Raw genomic sequence first — 22097 nt, 5'->3', positions numbered from 1 at the left:
GTGAGCAAGGTTAAGAGTAAAGACTCCTTATTAAAACATCAACTGGATTAATGGTATATTCATTCATTCATCCATATCTTAAAAGGCCTGGACATGAAATCTGCAAAACTAAAGTTGTAGCATGAGAAATTTTCAAGCACTAATTTCTAAGGTTATCAGAGAGTATATAATTATTAACAGCACAGTTTCACAGACTGAAAAGGTTTTATTTCAGAGAATCGCGCTGTAGGTAGAATACAAATGTGAGGTATTTCAGGATTTAAACACATATTGTACATTGAATAGCTACTGGAAAACAGGTAAGTAATCAGGCAGTATAAAATGCAGTAGATATATTTAAACTCCTGCTCTTAACAAAAAAAATGAAAAGAGTAACCTTACAAAAACATATAGCCAAAGAAAATATTAAAAGAAAGAAAGAAAGGAAAAAGTCTTGACAATATTGATTGCCAATAAGTCTTTCTGTACAGGTTTTAGGCAGATGTGCCTATTTAATGTAAACAGCAACTGATGAGTCCCATTTTAGATCATTACAAATCTTCACTGGTGACAGTGCACAGTTTCAAAATCATTTGTATACACGTACAAAAATGCAACAGTATATATACATTTGTCACGTTTAGAGCCATAACAAAGTAATTTACAAAGACACATCTCCCCACTGGAGAGGGCCAAAAAAGGGTGAACAGAAATTCAAATATAAAAGTTTTAACATCAAGTAGTATTAATATTTAGTAGTTTTATATATATTTATCATATAAATGCATAATTGTAACTTTAGATAAAGACAAATCTAAAAGGATATTGGCATGTAAACCAGCTTGTCATGCCACAAACGCCATCACAGAACAAAGTTAGGCTGCCTGCGATGTTTCAGCCATTTGATAAATACTGAATAAGTCCACTTTAACATTCCACTTAAAATTAGCATCCCCAGTTTAGGAGATTACAAGAGGCATGTGCCAAATTAGACAAAAGAAGCATTCGCCTCTGACTGGCTCAGCAGAAGATGCAGTAACCCTGATTAATAGTTGAAATAACAAGCCCAGTTGTTGCATTCAGGATACCAGGAGTGCCATTCCAAACAGCGCCCAGCAATAGTTGTGTTGGCGGGCAACCTGTAACCCTTTCCACATCGGCTCAGAAACCAAAGTTACTTTTTTAAGTTCTCCCCCTTAGCCTTTGGTGTAAACAGGTTACAACATGGGTCTAAACCCTTGTTTTTAAAGAGTATACATAAAGACAAGGTGCATTTGGGAGGTAATCAAAGCGAGGAGAGAAAATCTTTCAAGCCCCCCTTCTTGCTGCCCTGGCTGTCCTCTCGCATGAGTATCTTGCTGAGACGCTGGACGACCCAATTTTTAGGTTTAGAGGCAGGCTTGGAGGAAGATGAGCCCGACCCTGAAGTATTAGAAGAGGTGGAGGACCTGGCAGGAAAAGAGAATTGGGAAGGGAGGTGAGAGAGAAAGAAAAAGGGGAGAGGGATGAAGAGTTAAGATACAGTAACTTGAGATTTTGTTGGTTGGCAGGAAACGTTATAAGTGTACTGTCAACAAGTATATGATCTGGTGAGCACAGATACCAACACGTACTACCCAGCTAGCTTCAGTTCTCTTAATGCTGAATAAATAGAAACTTAATCATTCCAACGCTAACATGCCGGACAAATCATCCTCTCAGATGTCTGTGACACCAACCAAGTTTAGTCGTGGAAAGTTACATCTCAAATTTTTGCTCAGGGGATATTAATACCAAGCACAACGTTCAAATAACTTACCTAGGTGTATGAACAGGTGTCTTGTCTTTGCCAGGGGTCTTGGGGGTACTCATGTGGGCTCTGTTGGTTGACTGTGGGGTCTTGTGTTTGCCAGCGCTCCCTGGTGTGCTGTGGGTCTTAGCGAGGGTCGCTATAAAGTCCCTGTTCATTCCTTTGTGTCTGGATGTCGTATTGCAAGTGTGGCAGGTGGCCATCTGGGATAAGGAGAGGGAAGGAACATATTCATTAATATTGCATGGCCTGCCTCTATATTCCTCTCATACATAATGAGGTTTTGAGGAAGCATACAAGGTATCACCAAAGGGATATTTTTCAAAAGAATTCTGCAGGTTTTCTGAAAGGTCCTTGAGACTACTCTTATATAAAACCAATCTATCTACCAACTAGTGTGCGACGGTGAAGCTTTTGTCATTTCAGTTATTATTTTTCATCAAACCCTGTATAGCCACAGCTGTCTGTCTTTCTCTGGGACATGCAGGAGTTTGTTGTGACTTAATCTGTACATCGATTGCAGTGACAGACTGACCCCAGAGACACAGAGAGCAGGACTAGCTGTGCTTGTGGCAGGCAAGGGGGCTTTAATGAGAAGTGCTCATATGCCCTGGGTGACGCAGGCCGGCCCAAAGCCTCACAGATGTCAGGAACATCTATTGCCATCTCACAGCTGAGGAATAGTTCACAATGGAAGCAAATTCATGACAGAACGATGATTCATTTAACAGCTGAGGCTCTTCTTCCCATTGGCCCTGCCAAACATCCCCAAGATTATTTTACCTTTGAATGTTTGGACAGAAAATAACTGGATTAGTTAAAGCAGGATGGGAAACATTGACTTAGCCTATGAGAGGGCGGGGGGAGGGGGGTTGTTGCCATGCAGTTTCACCTATTCAGGGTATGGGTGCTATAAGAGCTGTCTGCCAACTTTCTCAGTTAATCTCTATGAACCTTTTTTTAAACAACAGTTACTTTGGCACTTCAGTTGAGTTTACACATTACTGCGCCTCACGTGACAAATTATAAGCAATTTCCTGGCACAGATTACACAAGACCCTATATAAGGCAAAGCATGCAGACACTTGTGAGAGTTACGAGACCCAACTGCTGGGTCATGAGATCGTCATGATTCAAGACAACAATTGGCATCCCAGACTCCTGCCTACCACTGACTTGTAAAAACGGTACAGTGCATGTAACTGTGAGTGGGACAAACTACAGTCACAGGGTGTGAAATCATCAGTAATCGATCAATAAGAACTTAATCAAGCAAAAATACACTGTTTCACTATGCAGACACTATGCTACGATGCTATGGTAATCCCCACAATTACTCTTTTAGATACAGCATTTGGCCGACGCACAACTAAGACTCCGCCATCAGATCAAGTAACGGTAACAATTTGGAGACACTCACATAATCCCAGAGATGAGCCGACCCCAAGTGCAAGACAAGCTACAGGGAGTAACTTGTTTTCTGAACTAAGAAGCTTAAATCAACTCTACAACAGAATAAAACTTGAACAGGACAGCCAGTTATACTTTCCTCACTCTAGAAAATCAGTACAGAGTGCGCAATTTAGCGTCCATTGAAGACTCTTCTTAAATATTCCTCCCAGCCTTCAGGAACTTAAATCCCATTAATGACACAAGCCATCCAGAGTTGCACAAGGTTAAAACTGGTCAAAACAGACCACCACTGCAGAGGTCAGCAAGTCTGAGCCAAGCTGTTGACAGTCTTGAATGCTGATGAGATGGAAAACTCACCGACACGAAGGTAGCCATTTCAGATTCTGACAGGTGTCTGTTGGTGAGTGTTGGAGAGTTGGATTTCGAAGCACCAGGAGTTCAGAGTTCCTCTTTCTGTCTTTCTTCCTTTCTAAGTGACTGTGTGTGAAGTGTTTACTACATGAGCCTGCATGTCCAGCTTTATACAGACCAAGCCCAGCAAACGACCCACCCATCTTTGCATAGGGGCGTGGCTCAAAGGAGGACTGACCAATGCACTGTCAATCTGTGGGACAGCCAACACACTCTGCTGCTGCTTTGTCAGAGGTGACACTTTAACCCATACTGGACTCATCTTTACACATCCTTGTTCGCAAACAAAATCTACCTTATAGGATAAAAATTCTGGACTTCATCTGAGCATGTCCAAACACAGAAAGGTATGGTTGAAAGATATTGTTGGAGTCCAGAAAGATGTAGTAATATATCACTTTGTTTCTGTGTGCAAAATAATTTGCTAAATTAGCTTTATTTGTGTACAAAATATGCTTGTTCAAAGTCAGAGGATAAATTATATTATTCATAGTGCAGTACACATACATAATGTTTGCTGGTGATAGTTTTGACTTGTTATATGAGGTAATATCCTCATATTGTAAAGGAATAGCTGAATATGGAGGTCATCAAAAACAAATGGTATAAAACCAATTTCTTTCTAAATAGACAAGCAAATTCAGCAAATAAAGCTTCACGTTGAAAGAGAACATCCAACAGTAAAAGCCTTTTCATCAAACTCTGTTCTAAACTCAAACTGATTATGATCACAATCGCTGAATAAAAAGGAGTCATAACAACTCAAAGCAGCTATGCTGATGATGCAGATAAAGCTAGAACAGACTGTTTTTAATAGACTATGGATGAATTTAGCTGGAGATACAAAAGCTGTTCAAACTTTTAAATTAGGAACACACTGGCTTTTCTTTTTTGTCTTTGGCCCAGAATAATGCATTAATATTACAAAGACAGTGCAAAAGATGTTATACTGGCACCACTTTATGGTTATACAGATGTATTTCAGAGAAACTAGTAGAGTGGTGGCCTATAGTGGGTACAGTGGCACTCCACTGGAGGATCTGGTTTCAAGTGTATAGGAGGAAATATCTATCCTGCTGTTTTGTCCACAAGGCCAACATTGCATTTCTAATGTCTCCAGGGTGTTCCAGCACTTTCCTTGGAGGATTTATGAAGCATTAATAGTTAAACTAAGGTTTGCAAGTCACAAATATCTGTGGAAAAGTAAATTTAGTAATTTCTTACATTTGGAAAGTTTCTGCTTGGAAACTGACACAAATTATATATACCTATATGCACCACTTGAGTTTAAAAACATTTTGCTTGCAACTTGACTTTTAACAAAACTTTGGCAAAAATAAAGCTGATAAAATATTAAATGTGATGAATTACTCAACCATATCTCAAGCAACTTTAAAATCACTGCAAGATGATTTCCATGCTGTATGCTGTATGAATGGAAATCAGTGTTTCCCCTAAAATACATTTTAAACAGTGGTTATGCTTTGGAAATTGATAGGAATTAATGTAGAACACTGGAGTTAAGTCAATGAGACAATGGGATATGGAACTGCTATACTCAAAGTTACATGCAAGTCATTTTATAAAGTTGTACAACTGTAGTAATAGAAAAAACCCAAAACAACCTGGACTTAAAAGCCACGTTTGTTAAAGTGACTGATTTCAAAGCAGACACCTACTCATCTATAATACATTTCACTTGTCTAGTCTCCACCTGATAACATGAACAGACAGTGATAAGACACACTCCTCCTATAAATGTAACGATACAGAGAGCCAGTGATGCGCATATTGCAAATTTTTCACACTGCACATGCATCCTTCAAATTTTCACCTCATTCCTGTTTACATCCATCTACCGTCTCAACATATTCTGAAGTGTTGTGATGAGCAGTGTTTAGAACCTTTCCATCACTACCGCCTGTTGTTTCCTGCTGCAATTACCCAATTTCCTCCTGTAGATCATTTAAGTCTCATCTAATCAAATCTAAACAGGACACTGGTGGTGAACACTCAAACAAAAACTATTTGTTCCTCAATTATAAATAGTGCTGTCACACATATTGTAAGTGATCAGGGCAGGGGACATTTAGGTGACAGCCTAGATTTTCCTAGTTTCAGCTCAGATGACTATCCAATGATGGCAAAGGGGAAAAAACAAGAGTATGTGGCTCATAGTGGGGTGGATCAAACACAGACAGACAGCTGGCTGCAGATGGATGTTTACAGATAGAATGACCTCACGCTGTTTATCCTCTTGTCCTCTAGTTACCACTAGTGGCCCCACTATCATCAGCTGGTCTGCACTGAAGCACTGATATGACAGGCTCTAAGAAAAGAAACTTTTGCCCAGTGAAGGTGTGTACGTGTGTGTGTGTGTGTGCATGTGCACCTAAAAGCATAGTGGAGAGACTTATTGGACCAAGTTCAACAATATGACAGTGTCAACAAAGTGACACTGTCCACTCCAAAACAACGACAATGTATGGTTGCTGGATAGTGACGTCATGACAGCCTGAAATGAAATCCCAACCATCACGTGTACCTCATCTAATTTACACTAATCCTTTGACATGTAGTGTATGCACACGTGAACCGGTGCCACCGAGAGATTTGATTTCGTCATCTTGGACTGTTGATCCTGGCAGACCTACACAGTGGCCAATCAACCATATGGCAAAGGCGACACGTTGGAGCTTCAGGGTGGGAAGAGGATACACAAACATCTATATACAGCTGGGGGGACATTAAGGACAATTTTTTTTGCAGAAAGTTGAATTTCTGCAAGGAAAATCTCGGTTCACCGTATGGTCAGAGGAAGACAGCATGACTTGTGATTAAAATATTAAACTGAAATCTACCATACAAGAACAGTGAATAGCAAACACTGCCTCTAACCTGTGAATATACAGTATATTTTCACATTGGGTCAGCCTTGACCTTTCATCTTACTCCCATTCAAATGTTATGCTTTTTATTTTTTATATTACTTTTAGGTATTTTATTTCCATTTTTTTTGTATTGTTGTAAATGCCTGATTTTATTTCATTGCAGTCTGTTTTTGCCCCTGGTTTTATCATGTAAAGCACTTTGTAACTTTGTTTTGAAAAGTACTGTATAAATAAAGTTTATTATCATAAGTATCCAAACAAAAAGAGGAGCCTTTTGGTTTCGGTCGTACACCCTATGCATATGCTTGTGTTTAACATGAAACGTGAAGCGACACAGACAGCCACAGCCACAGATGCACTTAACCTTGATCACATACCACATATCACACAGCTGTTCAGTTCTGGCAATCATGCACAGTGCACGGAATTTTAGCTCCTGCTGTTCATCCTCTAAATCATAAAAAAGAAAGCATGCAATGATATATACCTCGTTAACAGCCGACTTAAATAGATAAAACAAACCAATCTGCTAATTCTCATGGTGTCTGTGCAGTGAGGGTTTTCCAGCATGCCGACGAATCACCAGTAACCCTTCAATTTATGAGCTTTGACCTAAGACATGCACCCTTTGCAGGTTTACATAAATGTAGAGGGATTATATTAAGAGTTTAAATGAGCAAAAAGGTGAGCTATAACTCAGAAATGTGGCAACACTCCATGAGATTTTGCAGCTTGGTGTTGTGCAGCTGAAGCTGTGCCCAGGTGACCATGTTTAGCTCAATATTTTGGCAAATTAGAAGAGGAGAGTCATGAATTAATCACTTCTGTGAATAGGTCTGAACCTAATCAACACAGAGGTCTTTGCTTCCGCTGTCTGAGACCTGCCTGGCCTTTAGTGTCACACCTTGAAATATAAATTTTTTCCTTAACATCCATTTCTGCCACCATGTGACACGCATACCTATAGCCTGAGATTAATGCAAAGATTGCATGTGAAATAGTGAAATGACACAGACACAAACCCACATTAATCAAATCAATTCTGCAGCAGGAGCCTTCCTTCCTTCTAATAATAGCCTCTACCCCATAAATACCTCCCTTCCTGTTTTTCTCTCAGCTGCCAGAGGTCAACTTGCTTTGATTAATTTGACCTAGGCAGTACGATACCACCCAAGAGGGGGAAGATGAGTAGAGTAACAAAGTGAGTGACAGAATTAGGTGAATATAAGCCTGACAAAAGTTTGGAAATGCTGTGTTGATTGTGTGACAAAGTTTTCAAAATGTCTGCGTGTGCATGCACTCAAAAGCACAAATATCTGCGTGCAATGAGTGTGAAAGTCATTTGAGAACACATCAATACAACACAATAAAGCCGAAAGCAGAAGAGCAGTTGTGGGATCAATACGAGGCAAGCTGTGATGGTGCAGGCAGCCACTTAGTCACAGTGTCTGGAGGCAGGCTGCCCGGTAAATACACAGAGATACCCAATCTGAATGCTAGAGCTGCTACACGCTGCCATTTAAAAAAGATGCTATATCAGTTTCCCGCTTTCTTTCTGTCTCTGTTGGTGATGATAAAGGTCACATTTCATCCTGCATCACACAAGCAGGTCTGCCTCAAAACAAACCAGAGCAAAGGCTATCGGAACGGTATCATAATGATTTATCCCGTAGTCTTCAACAAGTAGGATTTATCCACCACCATAGAATATAAAATAATGTTGCTCATGATGCTTTGGGTTATTTGTTTCAGTAATTTATAAATGAGTATATATGAGTGAATGAATAAGGCTGTTTGATAAGGTTGTTTTGGATATAACAAAAAGTATGTTAAGAGAACAATGCTTCCTGAAATCCCACAGATATTATCTGTGGAAGCTTTATCCAGGGAATGCTGTCATGGTTTGGTGTAAATCTAGAACTGTACGCATCCTTAATGGCCATTTATGACATTTCAAAATGCAAAATAAAGTGTTTCCATTGACAAAAAAACAATCACATTCTATTTTCATACACACAGAGAGACCAAAGAGTTAAGTCTTTGACAGTGTTACCAGGTACAACAGACATACATGCTTGTCTCATAAGGGTTAAATGCCTGCCCTTCAATTTACAAAATGTTGCTGACCCAAGGACACACCAGGGGCCAGATGTAGAAACGAGGTGTATGCACAAAAACAATGCATACGAAATTTCCAACAAATAATATTTATAAATAATAAGTATTTCTAATGGAAGAATGTGTGGTGACAATGTGCGCACCTCACGCAGACCAGGCATACACACAGTTAGCTGCGGGTCATATGATAAGGTGGACAGGAAACATAAGGTGAGAGACTTATGCGTATGTATGTTGTCCTTGTTTTTAGCTGTTTCTAGCTGGTTCTATCTATCGACCTTTAAATTGTTCTTGGAACTGTGTGTAAGTACATTGAGACCAACTTAAATCTTTTTTATGAATTCCTTGTACATTTACACATACTTGACCAATAAAGCTGATTCTTATTAAATACGTGATGAATGCCATTAATGTGCACACGTGCTGACAGAATCAGTTGCAGGAGCAACATACTGGTGAGTGAGGATCCCAGAGTTGAACAGTAGCAGCTTCCAAACCTTGACACCCGTGCCAACAACAGTTAAGCCTACAGTGGGGATTGCCAAGTACCACAGCAGACTTTTAATAGTGGTGAGGAAACGAAATGAAGAGAGGTACAGAGGCTAATTGAGAGATGACATGCTGTTATGATGCAGCATCAAGTTCTCTATAAGGGGTTTATCCTGCTTGTAAGCTGGGCTACAAACATGACGACACAGCGGGGAGCAGAACTGCATCTGATCCTAGCCCAGGGTTTCTTGTGTGTGTGCCGGAGTGTCCCTACACTGTGCATATTTCCTGTGTGTATAGGCCCTCCAAGGTTTCCTGAGGATGTCAGTCACTAACCCAGCTGGCATTGATTTGCCATGACTGCTGCTCGTACTGTACATGTGTGTGTTAACTGAAAATACTTCAGCACACAAATCCACCACACACGTGAGACATGAGTGAGTGTTTCTATTTCCCTGCAAGTCTCTGTTTGTATCTAAAAAGATCAAGGCCACCACCACAGTTGCTGTTGCAGATTCCCTCCTGGCCTTTCTTTTCCCCCTCTTGTCATCCTGTCACTCGCTGCACACCCGCGAGGTGTCAAAACCCTTGGTGGAGCTTTTCCTGTTCCCTGAGAGCAAACAGGCAAAGCACCAGCCAGACATTGCTGTCTCCTGTTTCCTGTCATCTCTTCAAGAGGCACCTTCTCCAGCAACATTACTCCAGCAAAGATAAATATGACAGAGGGATGTGGTGAAGAGATGGCCAAGAATGGAAGGAGGAGAGAAGAAAGATGAGGATAATGCAAGGGGGCAGGGGGCGGTCAGGTAGATGCGTTGAGGTAAAACGCAAGAGAAAAACAATGGGTGGGATTGGAGTGCAAAAATCCCCCCAGAAGAATAGGGGATAAGGTGGTCAGTGAGGTCAAGAAGGAGTGGTGACATAAATTACAAAGAGAGTTTGGACCCACGTCAGTGAGAAATGGCTCTTCTGGGAAAGGGAAGGAATTTTTCAACCACTTATGTTCTGTCATTTTGTTTTTCCAAGCCTGGTTAATCTATTCTGAAAACAAGTGTTGTTTTCAGAATAGAACAAGTGTTCAAGTGTTGTTTTCAGAATAAAATAAGTGTTGTTTTCAGAATAAAACAAGTGTTGTTTTCAGAGAATGGCATCGTGACTGTTGGAAAGAGAGGTGGATAATTCTTCTGGTGAACTACCAGGTAAAGTCACTTCTTATTTCCCTGTAAGTAACTGTTGAGTTTAGGCATTAGTCATAACCCCCCCCAAAAAAAAGCCAGGAAAAGCCTGAACTGAATACCTTTTTTCTTGTAGCAAACAACTCTGCTGGGAAGTATAAATCTAGGCTCGAGGAGGGAGAACAGAGGAATGACGGAGGAGGAGAATGCACTATCCTTCTCTCCATTTAGGGTTTCTGCCTCTCTTGTGGGGCTACAATCCAACTTATTTCCATATCCATTGCTAGATAACCTGCCCAGCATGCATAAACATACCTGATTTATAATATCTCTAAGACACAACTTCACAGAGCTGAGGAAAGCATATCATGCACTGGCATCCACCTCGAGGGCGGCATTCTATACATCCTAAAGGGAGAGCAATATGGCGTGAAATGAAGAGGATTTACACCCTGGAGTATAAATACTGCACGCCACCCATGTGTATGAGCGTGAATATGCATCCTCTGGTCACGTGTTTCTGTCTGTCTGATGTTTTTATGCTTATATTTTTGTTAAGACAGAGATATATTTCCTTACATTCAACACAAATTTACTGTAAATATAGGATGTTATAAAGGACGAGTATAGAAAACTACACATATTACAATAGTATGCAATATGTATATTGTTTGGAAGACTAAATATTTCACTTACAATAGCTGGAAAGACTTTATGAATGCTATTTGGCCTGTAGAAACTACATACTAATCCAAATATCAGATTAAAAACAATAGCTCTTCACTGTGTCCCACAACACCTCTCATCCAGACCAAGATCCCAGAATTGTTTTGACACTTGGAAGAGAGCTGAGAACACGAGCAAACATGGATATCTGCGCCTGCGAACGCTCACACCTTGTTTTGAATAAACGTCTGTCTAAACCTGCTTAAGCAGGCATGGTTGTGACAATAAATTTATACGACAGCGTGTTCTGATTATTTCTCCAATAAATCCTCCACTTCTTCCTGCGGGTGTCACGTGACTAACAGTAAGAAGAGCAGAATAATGTGTGCACAGCCATAACGCTCAACTCTGGCACACTGAAATAAAACAATAAAATTATGAGACAAATTAAAAGATACATGATCACTGTGACACATAAGTCTGTGGACGTTTTTCATAGGGTTAAAAATCCAAAGCAGCATCTTACAACTGGCACAAGTTTAAAAAATACTTCTTTGATTCTCCTGTTATCCTTACTATGACCCCACGCTTCTATCTTTAAAGAGGAGACGAGTGGATGCTAATCTCTCTATTCAGGCTCTCGTGCTGAGCCCCTCTCACTGTCTGGGTTGTTGTGCTCTGTTCATCAGCATGGAGCCAGGGAGGCAAAGAAAGGAAAGGAGTCTGCAGTCCTCCTCTTATCTCATCGCTCCACCACTCACACCACATTTTAAGGGTATCGCCTCCCTGTCACCCCTCTGCCGGGCACACGTGTATGCCATCTCACATACGTGGCTTGACTTGTTGACCCCTTGAACCTCCAGTATATGACAGGTGAGTAACCGTGAAAGCGGAGGGTAAAAATACCTCGGGGGACATGCCCGGGGTGTATTGGTTTACTAGGAAGTAACGTGATGAACAAGTATCAACATTTGCCATCGTGACCAAAACACTGTTGACAAATGAGTAAGAGGAGAGGTGCACAGTCATGGCTGAGAGTGTCCTCAGGATACAGCACACAACATAGTTACGTTTGACTAAGGGTGATGTATCGGCTAAGAGTTGTACAGGAGAGCCACACAGGTTCAAGTTTACAGATTTGATGTCCAGTCCTTGTCCTTGTGTGTAAAGTCCTTCCCAAGGTCTTAGTAGCTACTAGCTAGTTATAAACTAGTGATTCACTAAATCGTTTTGCTCCATTAAAACTTCATAAATGTCTTAGCTAGTAGAGACTTTAGTAGTGTGTAAATCAACTATACAAACAACTATATAAACAGGAAGTCAGGTGTAGTATCATGAGCTGTTATAATAGCCGTTTTAATATAACAATAGTTTTAGGGAGGGGCCCATATATTCTATATTAAACCTAATTGCTCCATGTGACATGGCACCACACAACATTATACATCATTATACAAAAATATTCGCATATTTCCCAATTAAATCATGTTTCACAAAATCCTTGTTGGTGCAGCTTTCATGCAGTTTCTGATGCAGTGAAATATGCTTTTATTTTTATGACTGTAGCTACATTCTTATATTTTAGGACAATTTGGATACTCTGGAGCCTGAGTAAAAATTAAGATTTTTTTCATTATTCATTAATTGTACCTGAATTTGCTCTAAGATGAAGGAGTCACAGCCTCCTTCATGTAAATATTCTCTCAAATTGCTTTCTCCAGATGACTTCCCTATCAGACCCTGGATCTGCCCTTCACCACAGTCCACAGAAGTAGAACAGGAAGGGGCACACAGCCACTGCTGCATACAAAATTATGATACAAGATGACTTTTTCTCCTGCAGTCCATCATTTGACTTCTCCTGTTTACCTTTCTTATCTATCCGCCTTCCACCCTCCTGCTTTTTTTCACCTTTTGTTTCACATTCCTTTGTTGCTCTCCTCCACTTCTCTCCACTTTTTTTTAATCCTGCTCCCTCTCTCCATCTCTGTCTTCCTTTCTGCCCTCAGAGTCAACAGATATATAGTGGAGAGGGGGTTCAGAGTCGGTTCAGAGTGCTTGGTGCGGTGAATACCTGCATACTAAATGAACCCAACCAGATTTTAATGAGGCAGCAGCATTTCCACTAGAGCTGCTCTTCATTAGGCTGATGTCAGATCACCAGAGGGGCTCTTCGCTGGTTCTTTCTCACTGATGTAGGGGGAAATGATCCTATTGCCACAAGCTCCCCCACAGGTTTCCTCATTTAAATGGGCTCATCAGTAGAGTGGGTGGGCGCTGGCCAAAACAAGCTTTCCATTTTGCCCCTGCCTGGTGCCATCCATTAAGAGGACAGACAAAAAGGACCACTATAACAGTTTAAGGGGCTGTGGGAGGGAACAGGGAGAGTGTTAATGAAGCACTGTCTGGCAACATTAGTTCTCTTACATTTAATCTTAATGGGACCACTGTAAAGACTGTAATGATGAGTGGAGCGTCAAGAAACCAGACACTTTCTGTGGAATGAATACAAATGACTTCATGAATCTAATTAGGATCAGTGTCTGGAAACAATACATTAAGAAACATTGTAGGGCTAGTAAGTTCTAATAAATAATGTTGCAATACATTTTTGATCACCACTGAGGCATTCTTTTGTGTCTTGCCTCCTTCATAGGTCAGAGGTCAACAGGCTGATGTTAGCTTACACTGCAGGTTTGATTCCAGTAAAGTTCAACAGATACGGCAGAGGAAACAGAGGACATAATGCACTAAACTCATTTGAGGTAAATCAGAAACTCTGATGTTACACAGTTTTCTAGCAGGCATTATTCCAAAACACCAATATCAACATCTGTCCCCAAAGTCCCCAAGTCTATAAGGCTTTAAAAACCACCACACCACCCCGCAGTCTATTCCTCCCCTTAGTTCAACACCACTATAGCTGAGGACACAATTCAGACATATGCCCCTGGTGTTTTTCTGCAAGGACAATATGCTGCAGTGCAGTATACTACATCTGTGGGGTTGTAGTGTTTTGGCTTCTCACCAATACTGAGGACGACTTTTGGAAACGGTGCAGCAGATTTTTCTGCACCAGGCTGAGTCGTTTGCCCCTGGCCTTCCTGCGCAGGACACCCTGCACTCGTGCTGATGGACGCTGCTTGGGCCGCAACCGCATCCGGTGATTGTCAGGCTGCAGCCACTGATAACAGTGCGGACACACCAAGGTGTTCTGCAACAGACTGGAGGATATCTGCTTCAGTTGTGCTGAAAGGAGGATAGAGACAGATTATCTAAAACCTATCAGCAAATGCTCTGGTGTGCAGTCATGCATATTTCTATTCAACACAATAATACCCAGGTAACTGAAGTGGTGGAAGCGTATGTGAGGGTGAGAATGAGATTTTGCTTTTGAGTTTGCTGATGGTTTTCTATCCCTTTAAGCTAGCATATTAAGCAAAGAGATATCTGTTTATCTGTTCTGATTGGTAGTTGAACAATCAATATTGTATGCAGCTGTCACTGTTTCAACAGCTGCATACAGATGCTCAGCTGATACTGTGCTCTTCATTACTACGTACCACATGTCTATATTCATTCATGGATTCCAATATATTTGTCATAGCTAAACAACATTTCCATTATTCTGTTTATTCTTTCAGCTAGACTTCATAAGTCCACGTCAAATCATCAGTTATCCAAACATGAACACCACGCCCTTGTGTTATATGGAGGAGAAAAGCCTGAACAGCCTTACTAAATGGCACCACTACTTATTGATGTGGTTTTGGCTGGCATGGACCTGTGTGTGTGTGATTGTGTGTGTTTGATCCCACCAGGCAGTCTGCTTCAGACAGCTGGCTGACTCAGTATGTTTGGCTGAGGGTTTAGTGAGGTTTATCAACCTTGACAAGCCGGTGACAAGGTCCTACTTACGACTGCATTCTGCTCGTTGTGGCTATCATACACTCTAGGGCATCACTGACAAAAACATGCAAAAATAAAAAATAAAAAGTAAAGTAAAGTAAATAAAAAGTAAGATGTGCAGGTGTCTTAACTTACCATTCGCCTTCATAGGCCACTGCCTAGGGAAGGAAATGAGGAGGCAAGATCAGACATTTTGAACAAAACAGTAAAATTAATCAGTAATTGAGTTTAATGTTAAAAACCATTAGTACAAGATGATTATGAAGTAAAACTTAAATAATTAATTACAGCTCCTCTATAAAACATACAGTTTTTGCTGGAGAAAAGCATTTATAAGTAATTTAATTATTGCATTCAATTATTTCAATATGCCCCTTTCAATTTGCATTAGAACAGCTCCTTTCACGCTGGAACAATGTAATAAACAAGTTAAGAGGTAAAGTGATGAGGAAAGTAAATTTGGACAAATTGTGTTGCACACAGTTTTCAATTTAATTCATTTAGTGAAAGAAACTGGTGGTTTTATGCAAATAAAACCATGATAAGATGGAAACATCACTTTGGGAAAAAAAGAATTGTCACAGACAGCTCTTCCCATTATGTGTATTGGAAAACATGCAGCCGGAAAAGCAAACGGGTCTCTCCCAAACAATATAGGGCAACTCGCCAACACCCCCCCCCCCCCCCCACACCCCCCCCCCACCCACCCACACAGGGCTGCCTCTGTGACCGCTAGGCTGCCTCCAATTTTGGAACGCTCGCAATGAGATATTTGTGCAAGCATTTTAGCTAAGCCACTGCTAAGTCCCACTAAAATTAGCCCTGGGCTTAAATCGATGAAGGGAAATTTGCTGTCCAGCTGCACGTGCGGCAGGGAGAGGGAGGAACGCGGCTGGCTGTTTGGGGGGGGGGTAAGGGGTCGACTTTAATCTGGAGTTGACCCGCTGGCTGCTGCTGCGTCTGGCGGCAGCGGTTTGTTGACGCTCTCCGCTTTGCATTCTCAACCACCCCATATGTGAGATGGTGCATTATATTGCTGGGTGACGTTGGATGCGGCTGGATGCATGACAGGGCGGAGGAAGATTTGCAACATATCTGCCATCACTCATCCCACAGTCTGAGTCACTGTCCCTTGATCCCCGCAAATTTAATAATCAGTGACTGGATTAAACTGTCAGATTATATAGAAGCCCTGTCAGAAAATACTGGAAATGAAGAGAAGCTGTTTGAGGCCGGCGTGGTGGATTGTGACTCTGTCTGGTAATGACTCACAGGCCTTGAGCAATTCCCGAAACATTTTGTTAGTTGTTAAGAAAGCGTTTTTCATCATTCTTAGCTGATAAAGAATGATGAAAAGTCCTTTTTAGGAAGTTGGCAGTTTTTGAATACATTTCCAGAGGTGGCTGCTTCACTATTGGTAATCAGTGATCATTAGGTGCACTTGACACCACTGACAAATACATTCTGACGACATAAAACAACACATTCTTCAATGCTTTGCAGTACTAAAGAAGGCTAATTCTTCTGACAAGGCTATGAACAGACCACTGATGACTCGAGTATAGAGAAGCTGGATTCTTGGGGAATTTTGTTTTCCCACAATCTCCCTTCCCACTGCTCCCCTGACTCTCAGAAACTGTACACCACAAAGACACTAATCTTATTAACATACTTGTCATGCATCTCCTTTTAAGTGCACACTTAGTTGTGGTGATGAACACTGAAGATATGGGCCCTTCACATGAACTGCTGACAACTGGGAGATGCAATCAACTGAGCCTTGGAAGAAAAAGCAAAAGGGCGGAGGGTAGGGGGGGACATTATGTGTTGGCTATAATGTAATAATGTAATAATGACAGAAGTGCTAGCTGAGGCAAAGCTCACAAAATGAAAAGCACTAAGAACATTTTATTGCTGCCACCAGGGAAAACAGTGCGACTGCTGCTGTATTCTGGAAAACCTTCACTGATGCAGATATTTAGACACAACGGCGGGACTCAGGTAGTGGTGAGGTCAGTGTCAATTAGTGGGCACTCTATATACTGTATCCTTCTATAGCACATATTGGCAGGGTCCCATTTATCAGCCGGACGTGACAGAGAAAGAGGCCAGCAGGTGCCTCCCAGTCTAGAGCCTACTTCGGGTGGAGACGTCTGCTGGCTCCTGCTGAGAGGATCCGTAAGACGAGAGACACAGTACGAGGGGAGATGGGAGTGAGTAGTGTAAAGGAGGGGAGGGGGGCTCAAAAGGCTTCAGCAGTGGGAAGGAAAAACGTAGTGATTGATTTTGAGAAAATCAAAGGTAATGGCTGTCAGATAAACAGTAGAATCAAAGCACTACTGGGCTATGCTTCAGAGCTGAAACAATTAGTACATCAATCGATTAACTGACTGACAAAACCATCAACTGGCCACTATTTTAATCAATGAATCATTACGTCACATTTAGCCTCAAGGATGACAGTGGTGGTCTGACATTTGGTCAAAAACTTTCTTCTCAACAGCTATTTGATAGATTGTCATGAAAGTTTGTACGGACATTCACGGTCCCCAGAGAATTAATCCTAATAACTTTGAGGATGCCCGGATTTTCCCGCTAGCACCACCAGCAGATCAAAGTTTTCACTTATCCAGTGAAATATCTCAACTTCTACTCGATAGATCGGTAGATTTTGATATTTTATAAAACAATTAATTGATTAATTGAGAAAAAAATAATTGGCAAATCAAAATGAAGATAATAGCTGCAGACCCACTTGGCTTTAATTACTGCTTGCCCAACACAGACCTACACTGATATATCAGAGTTACTGATATATCTGGTCTCTCTAAAAAAAAAAACAATAGAGTATTTAATGCAGAACCAAAGCATTTGATGCTATTTACAAGCAGAGTCATTGTGAGATTGTTTGTCTAGCAGACAAGCTGCATATTTTGGTTATCAGAGCACTCAGTGAGGCTCCAGTTACCAGACACACAACTATGATGATGAACTTATTGGAAAACAACTTCACTAGTCCGGTTACATGAGCCACAATAAAGTGACGTCACTTCACATACAAGGACAAAAACACAAACATGAAGCAGGCTGTCACACTCAATAAATACACTCCTAGACAACCACACACACGTACACACACACACACACACATAATAGACTACCAACTATAATAATTTATATATAAATAAATAATTTCATGAAAACCTTTAGCAAAAGTCAATATTGATACATTTTACTGAAACCAAGAACGACAATACTTAAAACCAATTGATGCCCACATACACACAAACACATTCAGTCATCATCAGCCTGACAGAAGGTGAAGACAGTGGCAGAAGGCAGTAACACGATCCAACAACTATGTGTAGTAGTGTGTATGAGTAGACACACTCCCATGAAACAAACACTCCAGTTACGCATGACCACAACCATAACTGGAGAAAGTGAAGACACTGGAAACCACCAGAAGAAAACAGAGAGACAGTTGCGGTTCATTAGGACTAAAAACATCATCAACACACACTGACCACGTATGCCAGCTATTAGAGGGGATGCTGATAAAAACATTTAATTTCCCCTCAGTTAACTAATACTGCATTTCCACGAACTTTGAAACATTCATTCTTAACACTAATTTCCCTCCTAGTATGACTTCCATATTGTCTGTCTGGCTAAAGATTAAATGCAGTAGTCAATTAGCTCATCACATTTAGCGTAAAGTTTGGCCGTGGCTGCTAATTGTGTCTTCTCTGCCAGGCACTTTGGCATGAAACTAGCCAGGTCTTACAGCCAGTGATCCCTATATTCAGATTCATGTCTTGCCCACTGGACAGCTGGTCATAGTTAAATGTGGTCAAAATGTTCTCCATAACCACGGCCCATCATAGCCAGGAAATCTGGGGAACAGATCAATGTATTAAAGTTGCAGCGGGCTCACACACATCCGTAAAACAACCCCGACTTGGGGTTTCACTCTTAAAACCTCTGTTTTTGTTTCCATTCATGGTTCTGCCCACAAATTCCTGGCTCAGGTGAAAGTGAAAACAAGCCAGAGGATACAGGGACATGGCTGGAACCCAACTCAAACACAAGCCACAGGAGTCCACACATACACACACTTTAAATATCATTTTTAACACCCATATGAACTATGATAAAGAAAGGTTGAGCACACGAACAGTACACCTGTAAGTGTGCAGGGTCAACATGCGCACATACACACACACACACACACACACACACACACACACACACACTAAGGCTTAAGAGGATTTCTCCTGAAATTACTTTCGGCTTTCACCTTCCATACAATAAGGCAATCATCACTGTGTGGGATACACCATCAGAAGAAAATGTGAACTGTAAATGATGAAGGAAATTAGAAACTGGCATTAATTACTATTGTGTTTTATTCTAATAGGAACGAAAAGACTATAGGAGGCTGGTTAGATGTTGGTAAGTTGGGAGAGACTGGGTACTCTGTATGGGTCCTTTCATGCAAACTATGCAAAAGATACAAGAGAAGAGACGAGGCTTACAGGCGGTTTGGCTCTCCTACCCGATGATTAGAGGGATTGTCTTTCCTAGGAGCACTTTGTTTTCTTTGCGTTGCTCTTATTTTTATGCTTGTTAGTAAGGTGCAGTGACCTCACCAATTACATCAACTTCACTATGAAACGGCATAAGATTGAAGTAAAGTCAAACTGAATTCATCAGTTGAAATAGCTCACACATGCTGCACAAACAGGCCCACTACACCTGCACATGAGCAGCCACTGGACATGACTTCAATAGGCCATTCATGTCATAGGAATAGCAGCAGGTACACTCCACCCCACTGAAAGTACACAAACGCTCATGCTTCACAGTAAGAAGCACAATTCAATGTTCAAATAAACAACAACAATATCTTGATTGTGGCGTCACTAAAGACAAAAGTAAGCAACAGCCAACTCTTACTCATAGACTCAATACACCAAGCTGTGAACGTAGACCAGTCACTGATGATATGTCTTCCCTTTAGATGGCTGTAACACATCCTCATATGGGCAGATTTACAAACAGAAGCGTGACACATAATCAGGCCTTATTTAAAACACACTGACATGAGGTAGGATGAGTAACGCTGTAAATGACCACAGCCAATTCTCAATCAACTGGACATATTCTGCCCTTTGAACAGTGGTTCAATGTTAAAAGAACAATCACAGCAGAGTTCCACCACCAAGGTTTCACTGCCATCACCCTCAAATTAGAGTAGCATAATGCTGCTTTCTAATACTGTTAAAAGGCCCGTTAGCATCATTAATATTTGTTAGCAAGCCAATCAAGCCTATATTTCGTTTATGATCACAGGAAATGCTGATTTTTCATTTATAAGTCAATTTTATGTGTAAACATTTCTGCAATAAATACGGTCTGAAAATTACTGACTGGGCCTTTGACAGCTGTGCTTTGTGATATATGTCTCAACTACTGTATGTCACTAGAGAAGTTTCCTCTTATTTCTGCTTAGTTAATATTTTGTTTTATAGAAGCCCAGCTGAGATGTTTGTTGTTACTTAAAATGCATTAAAGATGGTAAGTATAGGGGTAGCAGAGGGGGAGCTACAGTGACATCTAAAATCAGACAAACATCATCTACAGAATGAAATAACAGTATTAAATCAATACTTTTTTTTTTTCATGTGGACTATCGCACGTATCCAGACACCACTCTGGGACAAACTAAAGTTAGAAAATAAAGATTTCAGTGTAATGTTACCACCTTCAATCTATAAACACCGTTATCGTCATATTGGCAGGAAGTCGTTAACACCGGTCGAGCTCTTCCACCTAGCGCCCACATGCTACTATTACATCAATAAAGGACAGAAAGTCAGGACTCAGCTGTGAAAGTAAAATTCATGTAGGATTTTTAACAAAGTTACTTACAGGAAGAACCGTGATAGCTCCGGACATTTCTCTTTATACAGCAGAGAAGCGTCGAACAGAAAGCTGGTTGGTTTTTCTTCAGGAGCAGTCTTCATTTTCAGACAGGGTGAGGTTGGCTAATTACTGGTGCGACTCGCGAAAAACTGGAACCCCGCTGCAATTCCGTGTTAAAACTTCTTCCGAAAACGTTTAAGTGTCCATGAAGGTGAAAATGGAGGTTAAAAGAGCGTTGGGACGCATACGACTGGAGCTGCAACTGCCAATTAGTGTGCAAATGTCTTTATTTTAATATAGATAAAGCTATCGTTGCTACATGACAGAAATCCACGTTGGGTCGCGAGATTCTGACGTCGCTTGCGTTGCATTGTGGGAGATTGAGTAAATCTGACGCACACTGCGGAGCGACTTTGTGGTTGGATAATTTACCGGTATTCATTGTAACAGATCATTCTCTCTTACTTAGTGGTTCGTCCTTAAAAATAGACGTATAACATAGAAAAAAAATAAAATAAAATAACAGTGAAATAATACAACGCCCATTCATTTACATTGAAAATCAATCTGATTCAAAATTAACTTTTAATGCCTTATTTAAGGCTCAGGAATTAGGTCACTAACAGCCCCTGTCTGGAGTCGACACTTGTGCTAATGTATCAGACAGTAATGTCACCTACAGCCAACGTTAAATATTCACACACCAACTCAAGGCTGCATTTCCAAAGATATCCAAAAATGACAAGATATTAATTTAGCGCTGCTCTATTGAACAGATACCCTTTGATGTCATAATTCCTTAGATCTTATTGGACAGTAAGCATTACCAATGTTAGACGACGGTGAGGTATATTGACATCATTATTGCTGCATCCTATCAGAGCACTAACAAAGCCGGTTTCCTACATTCACCTATGCCAACCGACAAGGACTCGAGGTATATAAAACTCCTGCAGTAGGCTGCCCAGTGAGATGATTGCATCGCGTCTTCAAGGGAATTCTTCTGGGAGAAAGAGAGCTATGTGAAATTGTATATTTTGAAGAAGCAGCAGGGAGGAAGAGCCTACTCAGTGCGCACCGATGGGTACCTTCTGGAGTGCGGATATCAAAAGAAGCAACCCGGTCAGACACACGCCTGGCGGAAGAGAGACGCGAGATGACAAGACATAAGTTATAAAGAGGTTTTGTTCGCCACAAGAGGGATTTCATTCAGCGCTATAGCGACAATGCTGCTCCTGCTCTGCTCGTCTCAGAGTGTCCAAAGACGGATCGCCGGACCCGGTGCGCTTTACGCGCATCTTTACCCGGAATATCCGCCCTGCCTGCCTG

The 22097-nt window shown here is 41.1% G+C and overlaps 1 protein-coding gene across 1 annotated transcript; it reads right to left on the bottom strand.

Annotated features, from left to right (window-relative positions):
• Nucleotides 1–191: 191 nt before the first annotated feature.
• c16h18orf21 (chromosome 16 C18orf21 homolog) lies at nucleotides 192–22066 on the bottom strand. Its single transcript, XM_070922140.1, has 7 exons — nucleotides 21994–22066; nucleotides 21857–21903; nucleotides 20775–20890; nucleotides 14976–14998; nucleotides 13960–14180; nucleotides 1778–1971; nucleotides 192–1427 (listed from the first exon to the last, which is right to left on the bottom strand). Exons 1-7 carry the CDS (start codon nucleotides 22064–22066, stop codon nucleotides 1265–1267), a joined length of 837 nt encoding a protein of 278 aa, XP_070778241.1. The 3' UTR covers nucleotides 192–1264.
• Nucleotides 22067–22097: the final 31 nt, after the last annotated feature.

This window comes from Enoplosus armatus, chromosome 16 (genome assembly GCF_043641665.1).
Source record: "Enoplosus armatus isolate fEnoArm2 chromosome 16, fEnoArm2.hap1, whole genome shotgun sequence".
NCBI classification, from domain to species: Eukaryota; Metazoa; Chordata; class Actinopteri; order Centrarchiformes; family Enoplosidae; genus Enoplosus; species Enoplosus armatus.
This window is presented reverse-complemented; position numbering and strand designations above follow the sequence as displayed.

Excerpts from the sequence above, each read along its gene's own strand:
- c16h18orf21 (XM_070922140.1), bottom strand. The coding sequence starts at position 22,066 with ATGCGCGTAAAGCGCACCGGGTCCGGCGATCCGTCTTTGGACACTCTG. Across the intron at positions 21,904-21,993 it reads AGCAGAGCAGGAGCAGCATT|GCGTGTGTCTGACCGGGTTG; the intron begins GTCGCTATAGCG and ends CTCTTCCGCCAG. Across the intron at positions 14,181-14,975 it reads GTGGCCTATGAAGGCGAATG|CACAACTGAAGCAGATATCC; the intron begins GTAAGTTAAGAC and ends TCCTCCTTTCAG.